We start from the raw sequence: 23,977 nt of genomic DNA, 5'->3' as shown, positions 1-23,977 counted from the left end.
TGTACACAGAACGGAAATGGTGAAGAAATACCTATCAAATAAATAAAAAAAATGGAGAAGAAGTTCGGTAAGCAGATCTGTTGACAAAGATGAAAATCTCACAACAATCGGCCAGTAAACTTCTGATAAACATTACAGATTTCAGGAAAAAATGGGCCAGCAATCACAGAGAAAAACGAAGAACAAAGACCTAATTACAGGAAAAAATCGGAAAGTAAAACGAAGAACAAAGACCTAATTACAGAGAGAAAGAAAGAGTCACCTTCGTTGTTGTCAACTTCAGTTGCAGAGAGGGTCATGCTAGAGAGGACCACTGTAGCAGAAACCTTCAAATGTTAGGGATGTTACTCCAAATCCTTAGACAAAGGAGAAAAATCGCAATCATAGAGAAAAACAAAGAACAAAGACCTAATTACAGGAAAAAATCGGAAAGAAAAACGAAGAACAAAGACCTAATTACAAAGAGAGGGAGAGAGAGAGAGATAGATAGAGTCACCTTCGTTGTTGTCAACTTCAGTTGCGGAGAGGGTCGTGCTAGAGAGGACCACTGTAGCAGAAACCTTCAAATGTTAGGGATGTTACTCCAAATCCTGAGACAAAGGAGAAAAACCCATAGTCAGATCCAACAAACGACCGAGAGAGAGAAACAGAGAGAGAGAGAACGAGACAGAGAGAGTGAGAGATAGAGAGAGCAGAGAGAGGGATAGAGACTGAGAGAGAGAGAGAGAGAGGAGATCGACCTGCAAGTTTCGCCTGCTCCTCCTTACCTAGATATGCCTCTTCGTTTTTTTTGTCTCCAAGGCTTGCTCACGGGTTTTGCTCGTGAACCGCGTGATCGATCGTTCTTTGTTCTTTTGGTGTTCAAGACCTCCGTGCAAGGAACGTTCTTTTGATGCTTGAGACCTTCGGTTCGTTCTAAAATAACAAAAAAAAGAATCGTAAAACCCAACACTTTTTCATGTGTTTTTATTCTTTTTGAACAAAAAAACTGTTCAGAACACTGTTCTAAACGTTACCAAACACACTCTAAAGCTGAGCTTGTGTCTTTTGTGGCTTTCAAGCTAGTCCTTCGGATGAAGGAAGCTCACCTAACCTTTTTGCCAATGGAATGTATTCCTAAACTTGGATTCAAGAGTAGAAGGTTTCAATAATTTTCTGCGGAAAAGGCAAGGGTTTAGTGATCAATTTCAATGCCAGTCAAGTCTATACTTCATTCTAAAGCTGTGTTTGGTGTACATTCTTGGAATGCATTCTAGATTGATTTCGCATTCTCAGGTGATAAAAACAACTATTTTTATCATCCAAGAATGCAAAACCGACTTAAAATATATTCCAAGAATGCATACCAAACACTGCACAAATATCTCTTCTTGGAAGCCCGATTGAAACTACAAGTAGATCATGATCCCTCCAGTGAATTCTTGCTTGACATTCAGTAGAGGATTAAGGTGTGTTTGCTCTTTCACGATGTTTTAGGCCTCTTATCCTGGACGATGATCAGTGGGCCTATAAGTTCAAAGGCTCCATTTGGTTGCAAGGGAAATTGAAGGGAATGGAAGGGAAGTGAAAATTTTCAAACCTAAAAAAGGAATTTTGTAATCATTTGTGAGCCTAAAACTCTAAAGGCTTGGCTTGGTTGCAACGGAAATTGAAAGGAAGCGAAGTGAAAATTTTCTAACCCGAAAAAGGAAACTTTTGTAATCTTCCGTGGGCCTATGATACGAAAGGCTCCATTAGTTGCAAAGGAAATTGAAAGGAAGAGAAGTGAACATTTTCTAACCCGAAAAAGGATACTTTTGTAATCTTCCGTAGGCCTATGATACCAAAGGGTCCATTTAGTTGCAAAGGAATTGAAATTAAAGGGATGTGAAAATTTTCAAACCAACATGATTGTCTAAATTACTTAAATTTCTTACCATATTTAGCAATGATATTTTTTTTAAATAATTTTTATTTTAATTCAAAATTGAAAGTTTTTTTTTTTTGGTAGAAAGAAGGCTATTCATTCATGTGCGCCCAACGTCAAACATAAAACAGATAGATAACATGATAAACACAAGGTATGGATATACAGTATCCAAAGCTTTTGAATGCAAAGGAAAGTAAAACCAAATATAAATATAATCATGTGGTATAACGATTATAAAGTTCTCTTTTTTAGGTTTGAAAATTTCGCTTTCACATCCCTTCAATTTCTCTTGCAACCAAATGAACATAAACTGAATTTTAGAGCCAAATCCGGCTAAGAAAAATGGATGTGGTTCAAAATGATGGAACGGACCTTTCAATCTTATGGCCTAATCATATAACCGTGGAATCAGGACGAGCAAGGGTGTAATATGAAACGGGTTGGGTGCCTACTCAAAAAGTTTTGTTTCCATTCCATCTTCCGTGTTCTCTTTGCATTATTTGTACTTATGTTCTAATTTTATTGATGTCTACAAAGAGACCTATATACTTTATTTTATAGAAAATGTTCTCTGCACTGGGGGCATAGGCTGCTCCCAGACAATTGGGGGTGGGTGAAATGACCACCCTACCCCCTTGAATGGCTGAAATAACCGCCCCACCCCATGTGTCTGGGCATAGCCTACACCCCCATGCACTGCGGTGCAGAGAACATCACACCTTTATTTTAATATTCAATGAAAGATATGACTTGTCGAAGAATTGAGATTCTACAACAAATAGGGATGGGTATAACTCAACTCAGCCTTACCCCAGATAAATAAAATCAATTACAAAGATTTTTTTTCTCCAATCAACTGTATTCAAAACAATGTTACTAAGCTATGGATATCTCTTCTCACCATCTCTCCTAAGCCATTTTAGGCTTACCTCTTGCTCTTTCAGCTCCTTCAGTCTAAATCAAATCATCCAACTATGCACATCTTTTTTCATCACTTCTCATAGATTCATTTTATGTGTAACTCTTGCACTTTTAGCTTTCTTCAATCTGATTCAAATTACACATGTATTAAAGCATTCAAAAGCTTCTAATGCACATGTGCATGCCACATCAAACGATTATCTAGCAACTTATTATTTACGGGGCTATTCCATAATTAGCTCTAGTTTATTAATTCCTTATTTATCTTTGCTAGTTTCATTATTTATCCATCTCAACATCCTCATTTTAACTATACTAAAATTTTTTATATGTTATTTATTCACTATCCAATATTCAGTTCTAGACATTGTCGTTGTCGATCATATAACAATCATTTAAAATTTTCTTTTGAGTTTTAAAAGACTACGTCAATCATACATTACTACAGATGCATCCATCCACTTCATCCATCATATTATAATTCTTTGTACAACCTTATCTTTTATTTCTTATTCTTTATTTATGATCTAACCTAGGAAGAATAGCTGACAGCTTCAGTGCTACACAATGCATAACCCGAATGCATGGATTCAGAAATCGGATTCGATTCGACTGCTTCAAAATGGAAAGGCCAGCCCCGATTCCCATTAATGTTGATTTTTGCAACCTATACTAGAATCGATTAAGAATGCTCTTCGATTTTCATTTTTATCACCTCTTTCAAGCAATAAAATAACAAAAAATAATAAAAAAGTTTAAACTCAAAAATTAGACATCGGTAAAAAAACGTTCTTTATTCTTCCTGATTCTAATCCCAAAATTCAGTCGATAGTAGTTTGATTCCAATCAGAATTAATGTAGGCTGATTCTGGGTTTTAAAACCTAAACTAAGGCCAAAAAGATGACTTCAGTCCTTATGCATACAACTGATTTGCGTTGGGTGCGTTAGATACTGATTTTCATAACTACCAAGTAACGCTTGATTGTACTCTCGAAAAAATAAAAAAGTAACGCTTCATCGTTCTACCAAAAAAAAAAAAGTAACATTTCCTCATAAATTGAGATTTGCATTATATCTCCTTATTATACCTTGAGGTCAAAACTTTCTTGTTTAGATGTACAACATGCATGGTCAGACACAACAAATTGGATGGGAACAAATTAGAGGTCAAATTGACTAAAACACACCACCGCCTATTTGACGAATGGTTTGATTGTCATGTAAGATAGTACATGAACCCCTTCCGCATTTTTAATGAAGTTTCACCCTTCTGTTACTTTTTGTTTTTTTTAAGGAAAAAGGGTTCCAATGGGGACTACTTTACCACCACCACCACCACCTCCTTCACTGCCACCTCTAGCTCCAACACCGCCACAACCACCACCTCCACTGCCGCCACCACCACTGCCACTACCACCACCGCCTCCACCGCTACAACCACCACCTCTACCACTGCCACCACCACCACTTCCACCACCGCCATTGTCGTCACCACCAAATTTTAATGGTATTTTTGAAAATTTATAGAAGTTCTAGAAACAAAAAGGATTATGCATAACAAACGCATTTCTATTTCTTTTCTTACCTGGTTTTTAGAAATTACTATTGTTACCAAACACCTTTTTTTGTCTAGAAATTTGGCCCTGTAAAAAAAATACAAAAATTCATTTCTAGAATAGAAACATGACCTTTCTTCCTATATTGCTCTGCACAGGAGTCTTTAAACCAGGTTTAGATTCTTCTGCTTGGGCTTTTTGCATTTTGTTACAAGGGAAACTCATTTTGATAGCTGTAGGATGTCTAACTTCTTGTTTTTTTTGCTAAAGGTCAGCAAAGTATGTATTGAGAATAAAATATTGGTGTTACATAAATGAAGACTGGAAAGCTACCAAAAATCCCTTACCGAGAACCGGCCAATCACCTTCGGCAATGCCATCAGCAAAAGGCTAGAACCCGGAAAAAAAAAGGAGAAAACAAAACACGTACATGGAATAAATCCCAAAGCCTTGGGAAGAAAAAAAAAAAAAAAACAAATAGCGAATTAAGTAAATCTGTAGTGAGGGCGACCAAGGGCATCCCACAAAACAGCTTGAGAAGTGAAAGAAGGAGAGTCTTGCCAAGCATTTGAAAATTTTCCTTCGGCAGCATGATTTGCTAAAGCATTTGCCAACTTTCCCTGTAACAATGGGTTATTCTCCAAGTAATAGAATCAAGATAGGGTGAGATTGACCACCAACTCTACATTAAACTCCAAGGGAACTTGCGAGATAGAATAGTAGTAACCGTAGCCGCAAAGTCGCTTTCAATCCAAAGCTAGGAAATGCGCATCTTCCTAGCTTCATTAATACCTTCCAAGAAAGCCGCCATCTCAGCCATGAAATTAGTTCCAGTCCCTTGGAAGGAAGCGAAACATCTAATAGGAGAGCCAAAGTGATTCCGAAAAATCCCCCCTGCTCCTGCCGACCTTGGATTTCCCAACGAGGAACCATCAATGTTTAATTTCAACCACCCTCGAGGTGGTTGAATCCACTTCACTTCTTTTATATTATTTGCTGGCGATTTGGTGATAGCAACACGAAACTTCTTAGCAAGGATTAGATCTTGGACTGAAGTAACCTTCACTCCTACGATACTGGCACAATCTGAAACCTCTCTGAAGCACATGTTTATCACTTGAGAGTGGGATCTTTTTAAGTTTTCATACCTCCGCCTGTTTCGCTCCAACCATAACTGGTGACAGATAATAATACGAAGAGACTCCCAGATTTTGGGGAGAGGAACGACCTTTGATTTTCTTCGCCACCATGAGAATAAAAGCTCAATGGAAGGAAAACCGCACCAACTCTCATTGAAGAAATAAAGGATTTCTCTCCAAATGCTGCTTGAGAAAGCACAGTCCATAAAAATATGGTTTCCCGATTCACAATCATCACCACAAAGCTCACACCTAGATACCAGAGCTACAACTCTGCGACGCACTTTATCATCGGTTGGAAGAGCTCCATGAACCAAGCATCACCCAAAAACAAATGCCCGTGGTTGTAAACATTTTTGCCAAACCGCCCAACCCCACTCAGAGGGAGCAGCCTTGACCCTCAAAGTTGCCCAGGCCGATGCCACCGAAAAGATTACAGATTTTGTGTGAGCCCAGACACTGCAGTCGCTCCTACTAGAAACTAAGATATCCCTGCCTCGAATGGTAGAATAAATATTTTGAAGAGCAGGAATCGATATCTCTGGAAAAAACCAATTTCCCTCCTCCACAAAATTCGAGACCAGCGCAGAGAGGGAACGAGGAATCTAGGAGGGCTGCAGTAAATCCTCAACACTGTGATCTCCTAACCATTTATCATACCAGAATTTGATGGAGTATCCATTGCCAACCACCCATCGATCCGTCGAGCAAACAAAATCCCAAACCTTGCGAAGACCAGGAAGAATCGTTGATGACCCTAAAGATTTTTTCAAAGAACCATTGGCTTTAATAAATCTTCCACGCATGAAAGCTGCAAAAACCGTATTATCTATCCTGATTGACCAAGCCAATTTGAAAAGCAACGCCAAATTTAAACCTCTTAGACAACGGATCCCCGAGACCACCTTCATTTTTGGGCTTGCAAAGACTATCTCATCTAACAGTGATGGACTTATCACTATCAGCCTCCCCGGACCAGATGAAGTTACGCATCCATCGCTCCATTACCTCGATTATAGCAGCCGACCAAAGATAAACTGAGAAATTATGAATGAGAATACTTCCCAGAATAGATCGGACTAGCTCAACTCGCCCTGCCATAGAAAGAAAGTGACCCTTCCAAGCAGCCAGTTTATTCTTGAATTGATCAACAAGGGGCGAAATCATGTCTCGGTTCACCCTTCCTTTCATTATCTGAACCCCCAAATATCTCGTTGGGAATGCATAGGCTGGAATTTGCAACTCCAAAGCCAGGCGTTGTTGCCTGATCATAGAGATTTGCCCCATGAAGACCTTGCTCAGCAAGGTTGATGACTTGGCCAGAGAACAATCCATAGTCGTCAAGGAAATGCTTTACCCGCTTTACCCCCTTTAAATCAGCCTTCATAAAAATAAATAAGTCATCAGCATAAAGAAGATGGGAGGGGGTAGTCATCTGTCATGGGCCTGGTAAAGCATTGATCCAACCCTTCTCTCGCAGCTCTCTGAGACCTCTGCATAGGACCTCCTCAGATAAGATAAAAAGAAGAGGGGACAGCAGATCTACTTGTCACAGACCTCTTTCCACCCCAAAAAAACCAACCGGTCCTCCATTAACCAACAACAAGAGCCTTGTAGATAGAAGGATCTGATGCATCTAAGAAATCTATAACTGCGAGAAGCCGAAAGCGCTAAGAACATCAAATAGATAATTCCATTCAAGAGTGTCAAATGCTTTTTGAATATCGAACTTCATCCCCAAAACACCTGCCCTGCACTTCATAGGCATTAAGTTGGTTAACTCTGAAGCCACCCCAATGTTTTCAAAAATTAGCTTTCCTTTTTGGAAGGCGTCTTGCTCTGCCAAAATCAATTTGTCTAACTTCTTACCATGACTTGGAACCGAAGGTGACATCTATAATCAAAGGCTTTGAGCAAGCATCTAAGAAGGATTTCAGCATGAAAGAGGTTTGGTGTTCGGACAAGGTGATCCCAGCCTTTCTTCCTTTCTTCCTATTCCAGCTCAGAAGGCGTGGCCATGGTTTATTTTACCTTCACTTCTTCATATAAATACTTTGCCAATTGGTCTTAATTTTTTGGTCCCTAATGACAATTCTGTAACTCGTTTGATAACTAGAATACCCCTTTTTGCTAACAGAATCCGTAAAGATTTTGTGTATACCAAAGACAGTGTTGATATTTCTATCTTCTTTTAGTAAATTTTCTTTTCTTTTCACAAAAACGAAAAAAAGAATAGAAACATGACCAAGAAACAAAAGTTTATCTTGCATGCCCTTAGATAATAATTTTCATAACACTCAAGCAACGCTTCATAGCACTACAAAAAAAAAAAAACAGAGTAACACTTCATTGTTCTACCAAAAAATAAAAAGAAAGTAACGCTTCCTTGTAAACTGAGATTTGCATTATATCTTCTTATTATACCTTAAGGTCAAAAGTTTCATGTTCAGCTATACACCATGCATAGTTAGACACAAAAATTGAATGGGCACGAATGAGAGGTCAAACTGAGTAAAACACCCCACTACCTATTTGACGAATGGTTTGATCACCATGTGTGATCGTGCATTAACCCCTACCCCATACCTTAATGAGGATTTACTCTTCTGTTACTTTTTTTTATTATGGAAAAAGGTTCTAGTGGGTACTACTTTACCACCACCACAACCTCCTTCACTGCCACCTCAACTCCACCACCGCCTCAACCATCAACTCAACCCCCACCACTGCCACAACCACCAACTCCACCACTACCACCACCCAATTTTTGGTATTCAATGGTTTTTGGAAAATTCATAGAAGTTCTAGAAACAAAAAGGGTTATGCATAACAAAAGCGTTTTTGTTTCTTTTCTTGCCCAATTTTTAGAAATTACTATTGTGTTACCAAATGCAGCTTTTTGTCCAAAAATTTGGCCCTGTAACAAAAATACAAAAAGTCATTTCTGGAATAAAAACATAAGTTTTATCTTGCCAACCCTCATAGGAAGATAAAACAACAAGTCATTTCTGATTTTCATAACACTCAAGTAACGCTTCATAGCACTACCCAAAAAAACAAAAGTAACTTCATCGTTCTACCAAAAAAAGAAAGTAACGCTTCCTTGTAAACTGAGTTTTGCATTATATCTTCTTATTATACTTTAAAGTCAAAAATTCTTTTGTTTAGTTCTACACCATGCATGGTCTGACAAAGAAAATTGGATGGGAACAAATGAGAGGTCAAACTGACTAAATCAGCTCACCGCCTATTTGAGGAATGGTTTGATCGCCATGTGTGTAGACGTTGCATTTTGCCATTCCTGGCAACAACAGAACACCGATGAATGTCAATGCCTCTCAGAGAACCTTCCAAGACTCGGATAACCATTCAAAAAACCCAAAAAATGCCCTTGGCTGAGCAGATTAAGCATGCGGAAGCCATTCTAGGCTTACGCAACGCCACAGAAGGAAGGAAAACCCCTTCTGCAGTGTTGTGGAAAGCCAAAAGTGGATTTGGCCACGGCCACGGTGGATAGGTAGTCCTTGGAGCCCTATAAATAAGGGTCCCCTCCCTCATTTGTAATTAGACTTTTCTCAGGAAGTGTGCTCTCAACCCCCTTTCTCACCCCTTGTAATGCTCATATCCTTTTTTCGCTCATCCCGAGGTTTTCTCCCCAACTTTCGCCTTGAAATGTACGCCCCCGTCTATCTGTCTGCGGTCCGATCATCCGGATCCACCTCCCCAATTCATCCCTACCAGCATATACCCATATTCTTCTTCTATAAATCCTATGAGTCCCATGTGACGTCGTTTTTCGATCCGAAGATCGAACATTTAACTTCCAGATCTCTCTCAACGTCGTTACTTTGCTTGAAGTCTTACTAGCGAAAGACCCATTTGCAGTCGTTACTCTGCCTGAAGTCTAAGTAGCGAAGAGCCCTATTTACAAATGTTACTCTGTTGACACCGGAGTGACTTAAAGATCATCCTAGCCGTTATTTTGTCCAACCAAAAAGAAGCAAGATAATCATCCATCTCCACCTCAGTCGGGGAGATATTCGAGAACCCGAATTTTTAGCATTTGTCGGTTTTGCATGTAGATATACATATTCACTTTTCCTTTTATTTTGGTAGAATGTAGATCATTAAAGTGATTTGCTTTAGTGTACATAATAATTTTATATAATTCTACCTTTATTTCATGGTTATTACATTTCAAGTTAACCTTACAGGTTGGGTATAGGATTTATCATTATGGGAGTTATTCAAAAGCTATCGTCCGATGGAAAGATCAGTATAACCGGACGAGATGAGGTGCTAATACCTTCCCATTCTCGTAACTTGATTGCGTACCCAAATTCTTTGGCCAGAGCAAATGGAATCAGGTAGCCCTTCCTTTCCCTATGGGTTGGGCTACCACCCACCGGGTCCTAGCCCGAACCCTAGGTGACAACTCCTCTTAACATATATGAAGCATGACTCCAATCCCCCATTCTTGGACAATGAACTTAAAAAGTGGACCGTATAACCCTAGTCGCAAGTTGACCATCCCGCATCATAGGGACGGAGGGAAAAGAGCAGAGATGTAAAGATCTCCTCTTCACATCCCAAACCTCCGTGAGGGGGTCGGGTCGTAATACTCACAATGTGCGATTGTGCATGAGCCCCTTCCCCATACCTTAATGAAGTTTTAATCTTCCATTACCTTTTTTTTTTTTAAGGAAAAGGTTCTAGTAGGGACTACTTTACCACCACCTCCTCCATCTCCACCTTCACCACCACCTCCACCTCCACCTCCACCACCTCTACCACCGCCCAAACCACCACCTCCACCGCCACCACCACAACCACCGCCACCTCCACTGCCACCACCACAACTACCATTGCCACCATCTTCATTTCCATAACCACCACCATCACTGCCACCAGCTCCACTACTCCAACCACCACCACCACCTCTGCCACTATCACCAACACCAAATTTTTGGTATTCAATGGTATTTTTGAAAATTTATAGAAACCCTAGAATAAAAAATGATTTTGGATAACAAATGTGTTTCTGGAATAGAAACATGACCTAGAAATAAAAGTATTATCATGTAGGTCCTTAGATACTAATTTTCATAACAACCAACTAACACTTCATTGCACTACCGAAGAAAAAAAAGTAGCCTCATCGTTCTATGAAAAAAAGAAAGTATCGCTTTCTAGTAAACTGAGATTTGCATTATGTCTTCTTATTATACCTTAAGGTCAAAAGCTTCTTGTTTAGTTGTACACCATGCATGGTGATACACAAAAAATTGGATGGGAACAAATGAGAGGTCAATTTGACTTAAACACCCCACCGCCTATTTGATGAATGGTTTGATTGCCATATGTGATCGTGCATGAACCCCATCCCCATACCTTAATGAAGTTTTACTCTTCCGTTACTTTTTGTTTTTTAAGGAAAAAGGTTCCAGTAGCCAGTAGGGACTACCTTACCACCACCACAACCTCCACCACCACCACAACCTCCATCGCCACCACCACCACCACCACCTCCACCTCCACCACCACCGCAACTGTCACCACCACCAAATTCTTAGTATTTAGCAGTATTTTTTAACATTTATAGAGGTTCTAGAAATAGAAATGATTGTGCATAAATAACGTGTTTCTATTTCTTTTCTGGCTCATAAATAGATATTACTACTGCATTACCAAACGCGTTTTTTTTCTTCCAGAAATTTAGGCCAGTAACAAAAATACTAAAAGTCATTTCTAGAATAGAAACATGACCCAAAAATAGAAGTATTATCTTGCAGGCTCTTAGATACTGATTTTCATAACAACGAAGTAACGCCAAAAAAAAAGAACGCTTCATCGTTCTACCTAAAAAAACAAAAGGAGAAAGTAACACCTCCTCCTAAACAAAGATTTGTATTATATCTTCTTATTATACCTTAAGGTCGAAAATTTCTTGTTTAGCTGTATACCATGCAAATGGTCAGACACAAAAAATAGGATGGGAACAAATGAGAGGTCAAACTGACTAAAACACCCCACTGCCTATTTAACGAATGGTTTGATTGCCATGTGCGATCGTGCATGAATCCCTTACCCATACCTTATTGAAGTTTTACTTTTCCGTTACTTTTTTTTTTTTTTAGGAAAAAGGTTCCAGTGGGGACTACTTTCCCGTCAGCATCTACCACCTCCTTCACCACCACCGCCACCTCCCTTACCATCACCACCACTGCCACCACCACCACCACCTTCATCACCACCAACACCCCCTCCACCTCCACCACTGCCACCTCCACCACTACCACTTCCACCACTACAACCACAACCTCCAACATTGCCGCCACCACCGCCACTGTCGCCACCACCAAATTTTTGGTATTTAGTGGTACTTTTGAAAATTTATAAAAGTTCTAGAAATGGAAATGGTTATGCATAACAAACGTGTTTTTGTTTCTTTTTTTTTTGTCCTGAAATACAAAAAAAAAAAAAAAAGCCATTTCTGGAATAGAAAATATGACCCAGAAACAGAAGTATTATCATGTAGACCCTTAAATACTAATTTTCATAACAACCAAGTAACACTTCATTGGACTACCAACAAAATAAAAGTAACACTTCATCCTTCTACCCAAAAAAAGAAAGTAATGCTTCCTCATAAACTGAGATTTGCATTGTATCTTTTTATTATACTTTAAGGTCCAAGGTTTCATGCTTAGCTGTCCTCTATGCATGGTCAGACACGAAAAATTGGATGGGGACAAATGAGAGGTCAAACTAACTAAAACACCCCACCGCCTATTTGATGAATGGTTTGATCGCCATGTGTGATCGTGCATGAACCCCTTCTGTTCCTCATACCTTAATGAAGCTTTACTTTTTCGTTACCTTTTTTTTTTTTTTTTTTTTGAAAAAAAGGTTCCAATGGGGACTACTTTACGTCCACCATTGCAACCTCCACCTCCTCTACCTTCATTGCCACCAGCATCACCATCGAAACCACCTTCACCGCCACCGCCACCGCCACCACCACCACTACACCACTGCCACCTCCACCGCTACAACCACCACTCCATCACTGCCACCACCAAATTTTGGTATTCAATGGTATTTTTTAAAAAATATATAGACATTCTAAACAGAAATAATTGTGCATAAAAAAGTGTTTCTGTTTCTTTTATGGCCCAAAAATAGAAATTACTATTGCGTTACCAACTACGTTTTTTGTCCAGAAATTTGGCCCAATAACAAAAATACAGAAAATAATTTATGGAATAGAATTATGACCCAGAAACAAAAGCATTATCATGAAAGCCCTTAGATACTGATTTTCATAACAACCAAGTAACGCTACATTGCACTACTGAAAAAAAAAGGTAACGCTTCATTGTTCTACCAAAAAAAGAAAGCAGTATCGCTTCCTCGTAAACTGAGATTTGCATTATATCTTCTTATTACACCTTAGGTCAAAAGTATCTTGTTTAGATGTACACCATGCATGGTCAGACACAAAAAATGGATGGGTAGAAATGAGAGGTCAAACTGATTAAAACACCCCACTGCCTATTTAAGGAATAGTGTGATCGCCATGTGCTATTGTGCATGCACCCAATCCCCATACCTTAATGAAGTTTTACACTTTCGTTACATTTTTTTAAGGAAAAAGTTTCCAATAGGACTACTTTACCACCAATACCGCCACAACCACCACCGTAACCTCCACCTCCACTACCACCATCACCACCACCTCTACCACCGTCACTGCCACCACTTCCACCACCACCACCACTACCGCCGCCATTGTCGCCACCACCAAATATTTTGGTATTCAGTGGAATTTTTTAAAATGTATTGAAGCTTGTTGGTCAAATTAAGTGTTGTTGTCATTTTTACTAACGTATTTGGTCGTAGTGGTGTTGTGGCAATGACTACTGGTTATTTGGCAAAACTGGAATGGTCAAATGAGCTTCTACATAGTATCAAGGGTAGTTTGGTCATTTGATAGGGTTAAAATGTCATCCGAGCATGGAGGATGACTTTTGGTAGTATATTGGGTCCCTAAGAAGTGTTTGGAAAAGGCCTGAAGTAGCAGGTGAAGGCCTCGTACATCAAATGTTGCAATTTCATAGGATCACGAAGTGGAGTCCACTTTGAAGCTATTTTTGGAACTCTTCATGTCACACCCCTATCCCAATAAGGGATATAATACAATAAAAGGGTTTGATTAGGACGACACGTGTCATCCCAAAAAGCCACCAGGAGGACCACTAATGCAGTATCCCAAACCACAATCATAAACCAATATTAATACACAGTAATATCAGACTAAGGAAGAAGGAAGATATTATATTTCCAACTGATAAAAAAAAAGCGAAAGCGTTTACAATAGTTACCTCATGTTCAAACGGCTAAGTGGTACATAAATAGTTTAATAGTTATCCCGAATGACAATAGCATAACTACTCAAAATACACGTATAACAATAAATGTTCATACAAAGGCACACGGCCCCAAAAGAATAAAAAAGGGAATAAATCCTAATAATTAGAATGCTCCGCAAGGACATCCATCACCGTGTTCTTCGGACACAGCCTCCGGCTCCTCAGTACCAATAGTATTATAATCCAAGGTCTGGGCCTCAAGACCAGCAAGGTATCCATCATTTGCATCATAATCTAAAAAGAGTGTACACGAGGGGGGTTAGCTCCACTGAGCCAGTGAGGGGATGGGGATGCATATACACATAAAAACACAAATAGTCCATGGTGCATGAAATTATTAATCTTTTCCATCTATCACACAATTCTAAGTCAGTAGGTATATGCTACTGTAATAACTAGGGAGACATTGTGGGTCATTTAGCTTATCACCACAGAGAAACCTCAATTGTTACCATGGGGCCCGCATCGACCATAGCCTCAAACCACCCAGAGGCAGATCCTGACGGTCAATGGACATCCTTGACCTGGCCTCTCCCACACTCCACAGGTAACAGGAAGCTTGACCACCCAACACCTAAATCCCTATTGGTAATGGTCGTAGCATAGGGAACGAATCTTAACCACAATTATACTACATGAGCCCTATCGTGTCGAGAGGTATTACGGGTACATCAACATCCCATTCCATCTAGCACCCGGGTACTAGCACAACACGGCATATACAGATCAATATGTCATGCAATAGAATTTCAAACATCATTGGGGTTCCGATGCAAGTACATCTTGGCACCATAACCTGATATCATTAAAGAACCTAAACCACATCGATTCTCATAGTAGCTCATCAATCAAAGTATAATATGCAAGTATCAATATGATTGATGATGATACAATTCAATATATGGATGCATATAACTATAGATTTTATATATATATATATATATATATATATATATAGAGAGAGAGAGAGAGAGAGAGAGAATCAACCCAAACCCACTCACCAATTGTTCACTACAAACCTGTATTCACGAATCGATTCCTGCTTGGATCACTTTCCCATATGTGTAAGGATGCCTAGGAAAGTGTATAAGAGTGTTAGAAGTGTAGGGAATGTCCCCATAACGAAGCCCCACAGGTAACATAGGCCACAAGCCTTGACAACAGCATCAGATGCAAGTACGAATGCAGACAGGGTCTTGCATCCGGCCTTGCCTCTGATCCTTTGTTTTGTGCAGGCCTCATCGGACGCAAGCATGGATTCAAGGAAAACCTTAGATCCGGCCTTGCCTCCTATCCCTTTGTTTTGTGTAGGATGGATCGGATCCAAGTGAGATTTACGATAGTCTTGGATTCGAACGTGCATCCAATGCAGGTTAGACACGAATATCCAAGGATTCCTTGTACCCAACTTACTCCACTTGGATTTCTAAGCTTAAAGGCTTAGGGAGGGGGTCCCAGGGTCCATTAAGCTCTTAGAAATAAAAATCATTCAAAGGTTGAGAGATTCCATAGATTTAGCATCAAGAATCCCAAAAGCTAGGGTTTCTCTTGGGTGTTTGAAATCCTAAGGTCAAAGGGGGGTTTAAGTGGTGCTTTGATGGATGATATTTGTCATGCCCCCATCCCTATTAAAAGATAAATTACAAGAAAAAGGGTGACTGGGACGACAGGTGTCATCCCAATACTACCAGGATCACAGATATAGTGTCCTAATCCATAGCCTACCCAATATCAGGGCTTGATGATGTCAAAGTACGTAAACCAATGGAGTAAATCGTTCCAAAATAAAGAGATCAAATTCAGTGGAAGCGTAATTCATTTTAAAATCGACTAATACAAGATGTCGGTTCACTAATGAGAACATATATTATAATCTCTATATCCCATATCCATCCAGTAAATCTCCTAAATTTATACATGGAGTCCGTACATGAATGAAGATGAATACAGAAGTAAAGAATAAAATCACGCTACAAGGGCACCGTTCTTAGGTGTACATCGACATCCAAGCCCAAGCCACCGGCTCCACTCGATTCGCATCCATAGTAGCTCATCAAGAGATTACCTGCATATCAACTAAAAGAGGTTACGCACCGGGGGTTAGCTCCACAAGCTAGTGAGAGAGCAAAGGGGAATGCACACACATACACACAAACAATTTGAAAACAATCCATGATGCATGCACATGTTAGATTTATTTTCCACCTAGCACACAATTCTAAGTCAAGTGTATGCTACTATGATAACTCGGGAGACACCATGGGTCACTTAACTTATCACCACAATGAAACCTCAATTATCACAATAGAACCTACGTCGGTCGAAGCCATCAGACCACCTAGTGGCAGACCCCGATAGCCATCACTACCCTTGACCTGGCCTCTCTCCCCCACAGGCAACAGGTGCTCAGACTATCCAACATATAAACCCCTGTTGGTAAGGGTCGTAGCATAAGGGAACAAGAATCCTAACCACAGATATACTACATGCAAGTCCTATCGTCCCGAGAGGTATTCCGGGTGCATCAACGTCCCATTCCTATATAGTACCCAAGTACCAGCACCGCATGGCACATACAAGGCAGGATGACAGTCAATATATTTTAGAATTATTTCTGGGGTTTTGGTACCGGTACACCCGGCACCGTAACCTGATACAATAGTGAGACCATTAACACATCACATTCATACCAGTTCGCAATCAAGATAAAGAATCCAGATGCGCAAGATGCTTATAAATCATATAATAGAATGATAATGAATATTTAATAGATATTCAAGCCCAAACAAATCACCCAAAACCCACTCACGTAACTCGGGTATCACCCGACGTGGTTGTCATGAATCTCATTGGTGGACCTTCTTTCCATCGAGTTGGGTAGCCTAAGAACGCGAAAGAAAGTGTTAAAAGGTGTATAGAGGGGTCCTAAGTTATGCTCCCAAAGTTAAAGTTGAGTTTCAATCAAGACAGCATAGACGGACTCACGGACGAAAGCAATAGGGTGAGTCCATCCTTGACTCTGTTCAGGCCTATCGGTCAAAATACGAGGGACAGATCCACAGATGAAACTTCCACCTGAATCCCTTGTTGCATCCATTCAAACCCTGAGACATACCCGAGAGCGAATGGAACTACAGACGAAACCTCTCTATGAATCTGTTCGTGTATCCGTCCGGTTCCTGAGACATTCCCAAGAGGGAACGGAACCACGAATGGAGGCAACAGAGTGAATCCATTCCTGGATTTGCTTGAACCAGTCACCAACATACATTGGACGGACTCACAGATGAAACCATGACATTGGATCCGTCTGTGCATCTGTCGAGGTTCTTTTCGAGATTTCTTAAGGTTTTCTCGTTCATCTTGGAACCTAGAGTTCACATGGCCCTCAGGGTCATGGAGGGGAGTCATAGGCCTTTCTAGGGTCTCTAGAACCTAGTCCTACCTCATGGATCCAAGAACACACAATGATCTAACTTCTTTTTGGTCCAATATAAGGCTTGGGGTTTGAAAACCATAGAATCGGCAACAATGGCTGCAAAGTGGCTGATGGGAGCTCACATTAGAGCTTGGTCTTCATTAATAGAGCCTCATTTAAGGGTTAAGGTTCACCTTGAGTCCCAAATGGAACCCTAAGTTAGGTTTACCTCAATAAACCTACTCAGCTCAAGAATAGATGGAGAAGAGAGAGGTACCAAGGGATAGAACATACCTTGGTGAGTGGAGCTCAAACCCCAACTCCAGCCAGCCTTGAAGATCCACCTTTTCCTCTCTTCTTCTCCCCTTTTTCTTCTTTTCTTCAATCCTTATCCGGACAGCAAGAGGAGAGGAGGTAGGGTAGCAAGACTCCTCTTGCTTCCCCCTCCATTTTCTTCCTTCCCCTTCCATTCCTCTTCCTTTCTTCTTCTCCTCCATGGTTTGGCTTGGAGGGGGAGAGATGGGAGAAACTTGGGCTGAGCCCTCTCTTTTTAAAGATAAAAAAGGGGTCTTAGGGCTTGTGTTGCCTAGGTGCCCCCAAGAACAAGAATAAACCTTTAAGTTCTAAGTGGGCCTTAAGGCCTGTTTAGGTAAGGTCACAGGCCCTATTAGGTCCAACTAGTTAGGGCACGTTTGGCTTAGCCTAAGGTCCTATAAAATCATTTTAGTCCTAGAGCTGGGTTTGGCTCAAGTTAATTAAAGAACCCATTATTTATTTAAGTTAAGTCCTATGAGCCCACATTCATGGCCCAACAACCTCAAGGAAGGTAAGGGCGGGAGTCCATCTTGCCCGAGGACCTAGTTATTGTATCCGAGACACAGGGACGTGGGTCCCTCATTAAAATACTACAAAAGGGCAAGAAATAGTACGGACGGATCCACGAACGGAACCAGTCTGGTGAGTCCGTTTGTGACTCCGTTGCTGCTGTAAGGGCCCAAACCACAAGGAAAGTTGTGGGGCTTTAACTCGTACTTCCAAGACTCCGAAGGGGATACGTATAATATAATTTTGGGGTTCAAGTTTTACCCATGGTGTGGTCCAACCACTCATCAAGGTGTGAACACAATTCCTTATGTTTGAGCTTTCCCCCTTGACTGTTAGAGTTCAAGGTCACAGGTGTTGACCATAAGCATCGTGGCATCACCCGTAAGCAAAAGTCAAATTTGACCCGGATTATTAGGGTGTATTTCGGGTGCGGGTGTAACAATATTAGAGGACAAATACATCATATATGAGGTCTCCTAGTAAACTAGAACCAAGCCTTGGTTTTCAAGTGAAACCCTAGGTCCAAAACCCAACCATTAACGCCCCCAAAAACCCAAAAGAGATCTAGAGGAAGAGAGGATCGGTTATTATGGATCTTACCAAGTTAAGAAGGTGGAAGCCCTAATCAATGAGCTCAAAGAGTTGCTTCTTTGTGGGGCCAAACTCCACATACCAACCTCTCTCCTTCTCCTTCTCCTCGTTTTCCCTCTTTCTTCTTAATTCTCCTTCTCTCCCATGATTTTGGTTAGGTAGGAATGAGTAAAGACTAGTGAAGAGTCCCTCATACCTTATTTATAGCAATACCCCACTTAGGGCTTGTTTGGCTAGGACCCCACAGTGTCCCCAACAAGGAAACACATTCTAAACTCATTTAAACTCACTTTTAAATATAACTTGGGTCTTGTGGTTCTACTCATTACGCTACCACAGCAAGGGGCTAGGGTAGGTGTTAACCATGCCCGGGGGCATCGGCATCACCCGAGACACGGGGCATGTGGGCCCCACATATGTGTAGACACCAATTTTTGTCACCTCCCTTGGCGAGGATGATAACAGGACATGGACGTTGGGCGACGCGCTTTCCCCCTTTTTGGACCCCAAATTACCTAACCCATAAGCCCAAAAACCTTTTCAAACCCAAAAATGGCCCATTTAGGCCCAAAAAATGAAATGAGAGGGAATACACTATCCACGGAGCCGTGGACAATATCCCACGGCACTGTGGAGGGGTCCTATGGCTAGGATGTACTTTTCCACTCCGCCAGGACCACTTTTGGTGTCAGCCCAATGATGTCATCCACGGCGCCATGGTTTTGTCCTCCACGGTGCTGTGGACATGCTCCCTGGCCCAGGCTGGGGGGCACACCCCCCTATAAATAGGAGGGTTCCCCTCCCCCCAAAACACAGCTTTCGGGCAGGGGAGACCCTCCAGGTGCGGTTTTCACCCCTATTTCCCCTCTTTCTCCCGATTTTCTCTCTTCAGAGTGCTTAAGTAAGTGAGGTCTTCAAGCGTGGGTAGATCCTTCGATTACCCGTTCGATAATAGAGCGATCCCCATTCTTAGAGTTTGTTATCCCGTCAGTGCACGAATAACAAGCGAAACCCCCCATTACAAATGCTATTCTGTTCATTTGCCTACTTTAAAGAGCTGTTATTTTGTCAAAAGAAGTCGACGTCGGCCCATTTGTTTATCTCCCCTGAGCCAAGGGAATACCCCCATTCAAGTATAATTACTGCATTTTTATCGATTCAATGTAGTTCTTCAGTGTGTTATCGTTTTAATGTACATTTTGTAAATATAATGTAGTTCATAATGTCATAATGTAGCATATAATATTTCCCCACAATAAAAGAGAGAGAATATTCGTCATTTAGTAGCATCTACAATAGAGAGACCGGTTTTGGCTGGGCGAGGTGGGTGCCTAACACCTTCCCCCACTCGTAACCTGACCCCTTACCCAAAACTTCTGGTCGGGCCATATGGAGTCACGCAGCCCGACTCCGTTTACAACGGGTCGGGCTACACTTAGCGGGTCCTAGGCCCTAACCTTAGGTGGCGACTTCACATCATTTTTGTATATTTTAATGTATGACCCCAATCCCCTGATTTCATTTTCGTACATTGACAATATTATCCATATTAATCACTAGTCGCCAACGAGGCTACGGAAACCCCGTCATGGCGAGGACCACGGTACTCACAGTGGCGACTTCATTGGGGACTGAGTGGATAAACGTCCACTCGAGGTTAAGCTTTCTAAAATAGATGCTACCGACAAATGCCAAAATATTCTCTCCGATTTTTTTGTATAGAACCAAAAAAAATAAAAAAATAAAAGTATAATAATATATGTGTGTGGCTAACCCTTGTGTGTACTAACCGCATCATGCATAGTGCTCGAAGTGAAATCAAACGGCAAGGGTACTCCCTGTCGTACCTTTACCCCCGGGGAGGTGAGGTACGTCATACTAAGTACTCTGAGATCGGATGATAGCCGCTTCCTGTACCACTTTCCTATACACACGCATTACATGGGAACACTTTTTACCCCTGTAGTTAGTCATTGGACCCCATGAGTAGTCATGGGTAATTCGCGGCGAAGCTACAGCCCTTGATATTTACTGTACAAGTGTAGGATCATGAGCGAGGGTATTCACTAGTGTGTTATGGGATGCTTTAGCCACTCAAAAAAAGCACTAGCCTGGTTACTCTGAGTTTGTGTGACCTACTCTCCAGGTATATTAAAAGAACCACGTACCTACAAATCGCGACCACGAACGATAGGTATATTGGTTCTGTCAAGGGTGACCTTGTGCTGTCCTATTAAGCCTACCCATTACATGCATCATGTAGGAAAATAGACCATATATGATTAGGGTGTGACACAGACTAACCCTTGTTAGCTGTAAGAAAGACCGAGTTTAAGGTCACTTGATGATTAATTTGGCCTCAATACGAGATGCCACCCAAAGTAACGAATTCCATGGTCCCGCGATAGTCCCTCGAAGAGAAATGGGAGCACTCCCATATGACAGAATCCTTACATGTCCCTCGAAATAAGGGCATCTCATACTGATTCAAGACATAATCATTAGGAACCCGATAACCAGGTTCTTTCTGTTGTTTGTTTATTCTTGTTTCCAAGAAATGCTTTGACAATGACGGCATTTGAAGTTCGATCTCAAAAAACTTCTACTGGAAACTCTGATGACAGATTTGATTACTTGAGACAAACAAAATAAACAAAAAAAAAAAGAATATAATAATAGCAATGAAACAAAAAAAAAATTTGATGACATAAATAAATGTAAATAAAAAAATAAACAATAATGATAAAAAAAAAAGGTGATAAAATACAAAAAAAAATTCAAAAAAATATTAAAAAAAGGGGAATAAAAAAAGAAAAAAAAAACTTGTCCTCGATTGTTTGATTTTGGAAGCTTTTTATTCAAATAAAACTCACTCTCAGTACCTAAACTAGGATTTCTCTTTTTCGTAGAGGCACAATTCCATACCAAAAAAAAAAGAAAGCCCCACTTGAGAGCAACATGGATCCAATGGATGATCACCTATTTGAAAGTCACATAGAGCACCAAATAGAGATTGCAAACAGATATGGCAGAAGTGCGACAACTCGTGGCACAATTGGCGCAGTCAGTCCATGAAATTTCCAAAAGAGGGTCCGCACCTAGATCCGCAAAACAAGAAGTAAGAAGAACTACCTCTGTGACCCCCAAAACTTTGAGCACCATATCGATAAAAGAAGGAGATGACAGTCGATTTGCGGATCCCCCCGAAACTGAGGTGAAAAAGAAAATAAGAGAAAGGGTTGAAGAGCTTGAGGTGGCAGTCAAGGACAAGAGCAAAGAAAAAGGTGAAGAAGAATTGGTGTTCTTCCCCGAAGGAAAAATCCCTGAAGATTTCAAGTGGAAGATGGGCAAGTTTGACGGATCAAGCGACCCTAGAGCTCACCTCAAGATCTTCGCCACCATTGCCAGATCTTGTGGACTTTTGAAAAATCAGTGGGGACAGGCCTTTCCGTATTCCCTAGCAGGATGCATATCAAAATGGTTGGCTCAACTGGATCATACCCAGACTCGATCATGGGCATCTGTCGTAAAGGCCTTTGTAAAGTAGTATTCATATAATATTGAGATGAACATCACTAAAAAGGAGCTAGAGACTTTGCTCCAAGAAGAATTTTTGAATTTCTTCAAGAGATACAGGGAGAAGGCTGCAGAGATATGGAATTATCCCACAAAAAAAGGAACAAGTAGAAATCTTGCTTGAAAATTTGACCTTCGATGCACTCATGACCACGGGGGAAAAGATGGAAGATAAGATCTTCAAGGAAAAACAAGCACCAAGTGTAAACCAAGAGGTTGTAGGAGCTTATTCTGGAAGGAAAGGCTCAAAAATAAAAGAAGCAAATGCAACAGGAACAAGCAGCCAGACAGCAGAAGTACAAGTAATGACCACAAGGACCACACCTCTGGTGATCCAGGTGGAGCCAAAACTTCCCAAAAGAGCCTTCAACTTCAGAGGGATGATGCCATCACTGTTGTTCATCAAGCACAAAAAGGAAGGAATAATTGGCTTAGTCCCCCCTCGGCAGGCGGATCTGAATAATCCACCTAAATGGTACAAGCCTAAATTTTATTGTCACTGTCATGACCAGAAGGGGCATCTCATGAACAGGTGCATATTCCTCAAGCATGCGATTCAAGACTTGATCGACGATAGCAAGGTCAAACCTCAAGCTAAGCAACAATCGATGACTATAAATCCTTTGCCAACTCACGGAGTGGATGCGCTGCAGGAGGATTCCAAAAAAGGAGATCCCACCCTTTTGATCGAGCCAACCGCAAAGAAGAGGAAGGGACAACACCATAGCTCCTCATACAACCTCTTCAAGGATCCATAGAAAATTGGGCAAAAATGATGGAAAATTTCCATATCAATGAGTCTGAAGTTGTGGCCAGCTCTAGCTTAGTCTTGTCTGAGTCTGTCTCTGAGTTTGTATTTCCTTTCCCACAGAAGGTTGGAAACTTCTAGTCTATCGAGTCTGTCTGTACTCCCCCTCTTATCATGAATAAAATTACCAATTTCGAGTATTACTCATCTTCTTCTTCTTCTTATGCCTTTTAACATCACAATTTGTTAGAACACTTGGAGCAAAGAAAAGATCAACCCGTCCAAGAGGACACTCATCTTACAAATCTGGGAACTAATCAATGCCCTCAAATGATCAAAATTGGTTCTTCTCTCAATAATGATGAAGTATCCCAAATGACCTCTCTCCTCAAGGAATTCGAGAAAGTCTTCGCCTGGTCTTACAAGGACATGCCTGGCATCAACCTAGGAATCGTGCAGCATAGGCCACCTGCAAACCCGGACCCTCACCCTGCCACTTACAGAAGCCGATACAGATACGGTCGGAATGGAGCAGTGAGAAAGTCATCAAGCAATAGAATGCAGGACTCCTCCAAGTGACTCAATATCCTCAGTGATTGTCCAATGTAGTTACAGTTCCTAAGAAGTATGGAAAGGTCAGCCCCAGGGATGATTTTCCATATCGACATATTGGTCGACAACACTACAGGCCATTCATTTCTGTCATCCATGAATGGATTCTCCGGCCATAACCATACATGTGCCCAAAGGTTCGAGAAAGGACGACCTTCACCACACCATGGGGAACATTTTTCTACAAGGTGATGCCTTTTGAAGAAGAAAAAAAATGTCAAGGAGTAACTACGGCCATACTATGCCATA

The 23,977-nt window shown here is 41.0% G+C and overlaps 1 protein-coding gene and 1 pseudogene across 1 annotated transcript; both read right to left on the bottom strand.

Moving 5' to 3' along the window:
• Window positions 1–58: 58 nt before the first annotated feature.
• On the bottom strand, window positions 59–124 carry LOC122638426 (annotated as a pseudogene).
• Window positions 99–13,318, bottom strand: LOC122672157 (mesenchyme-specific cell surface glycoprotein-like). Its single transcript, XM_043869655.1, has 10 exons — window positions 13,200–13,318; window positions 11,769–11,908; window positions 10,390–10,472; window positions 8,402–8,443; window positions 7,128–7,196; window positions 6,706–6,907; window positions 6,535–6,620; window positions 4,151–4,363; window positions 263–326; window positions 99–190 (listed from the first exon to the last, which is right to left on the bottom strand). Exons 1-10 carry the CDS (start codon window positions 13,316–13,318, stop codon window positions 99–101), a joined length of 1,110 nt encoding a protein of 369 aa, XP_043725590.1.
• Window positions 13,319–23,977: the final 10,659 nt, after the last annotated feature.

The sequence above is a fragment of the Telopea speciosissima genome, chromosome 8 (assembly GCF_018873765.1).
Source record: "Telopea speciosissima isolate NSW1024214 ecotype Mountain lineage chromosome 8, Tspe_v1, whole genome shotgun sequence".
Lineage (NCBI taxonomy): Eukaryota > Viridiplantae > Streptophyta > Magnoliopsida > Proteales > Proteaceae > Telopea > Telopea speciosissima.
Note: the sequence above shows the minus strand (reverse complement) of the source record. Positions and strands in the feature narration are given on the sequence as shown.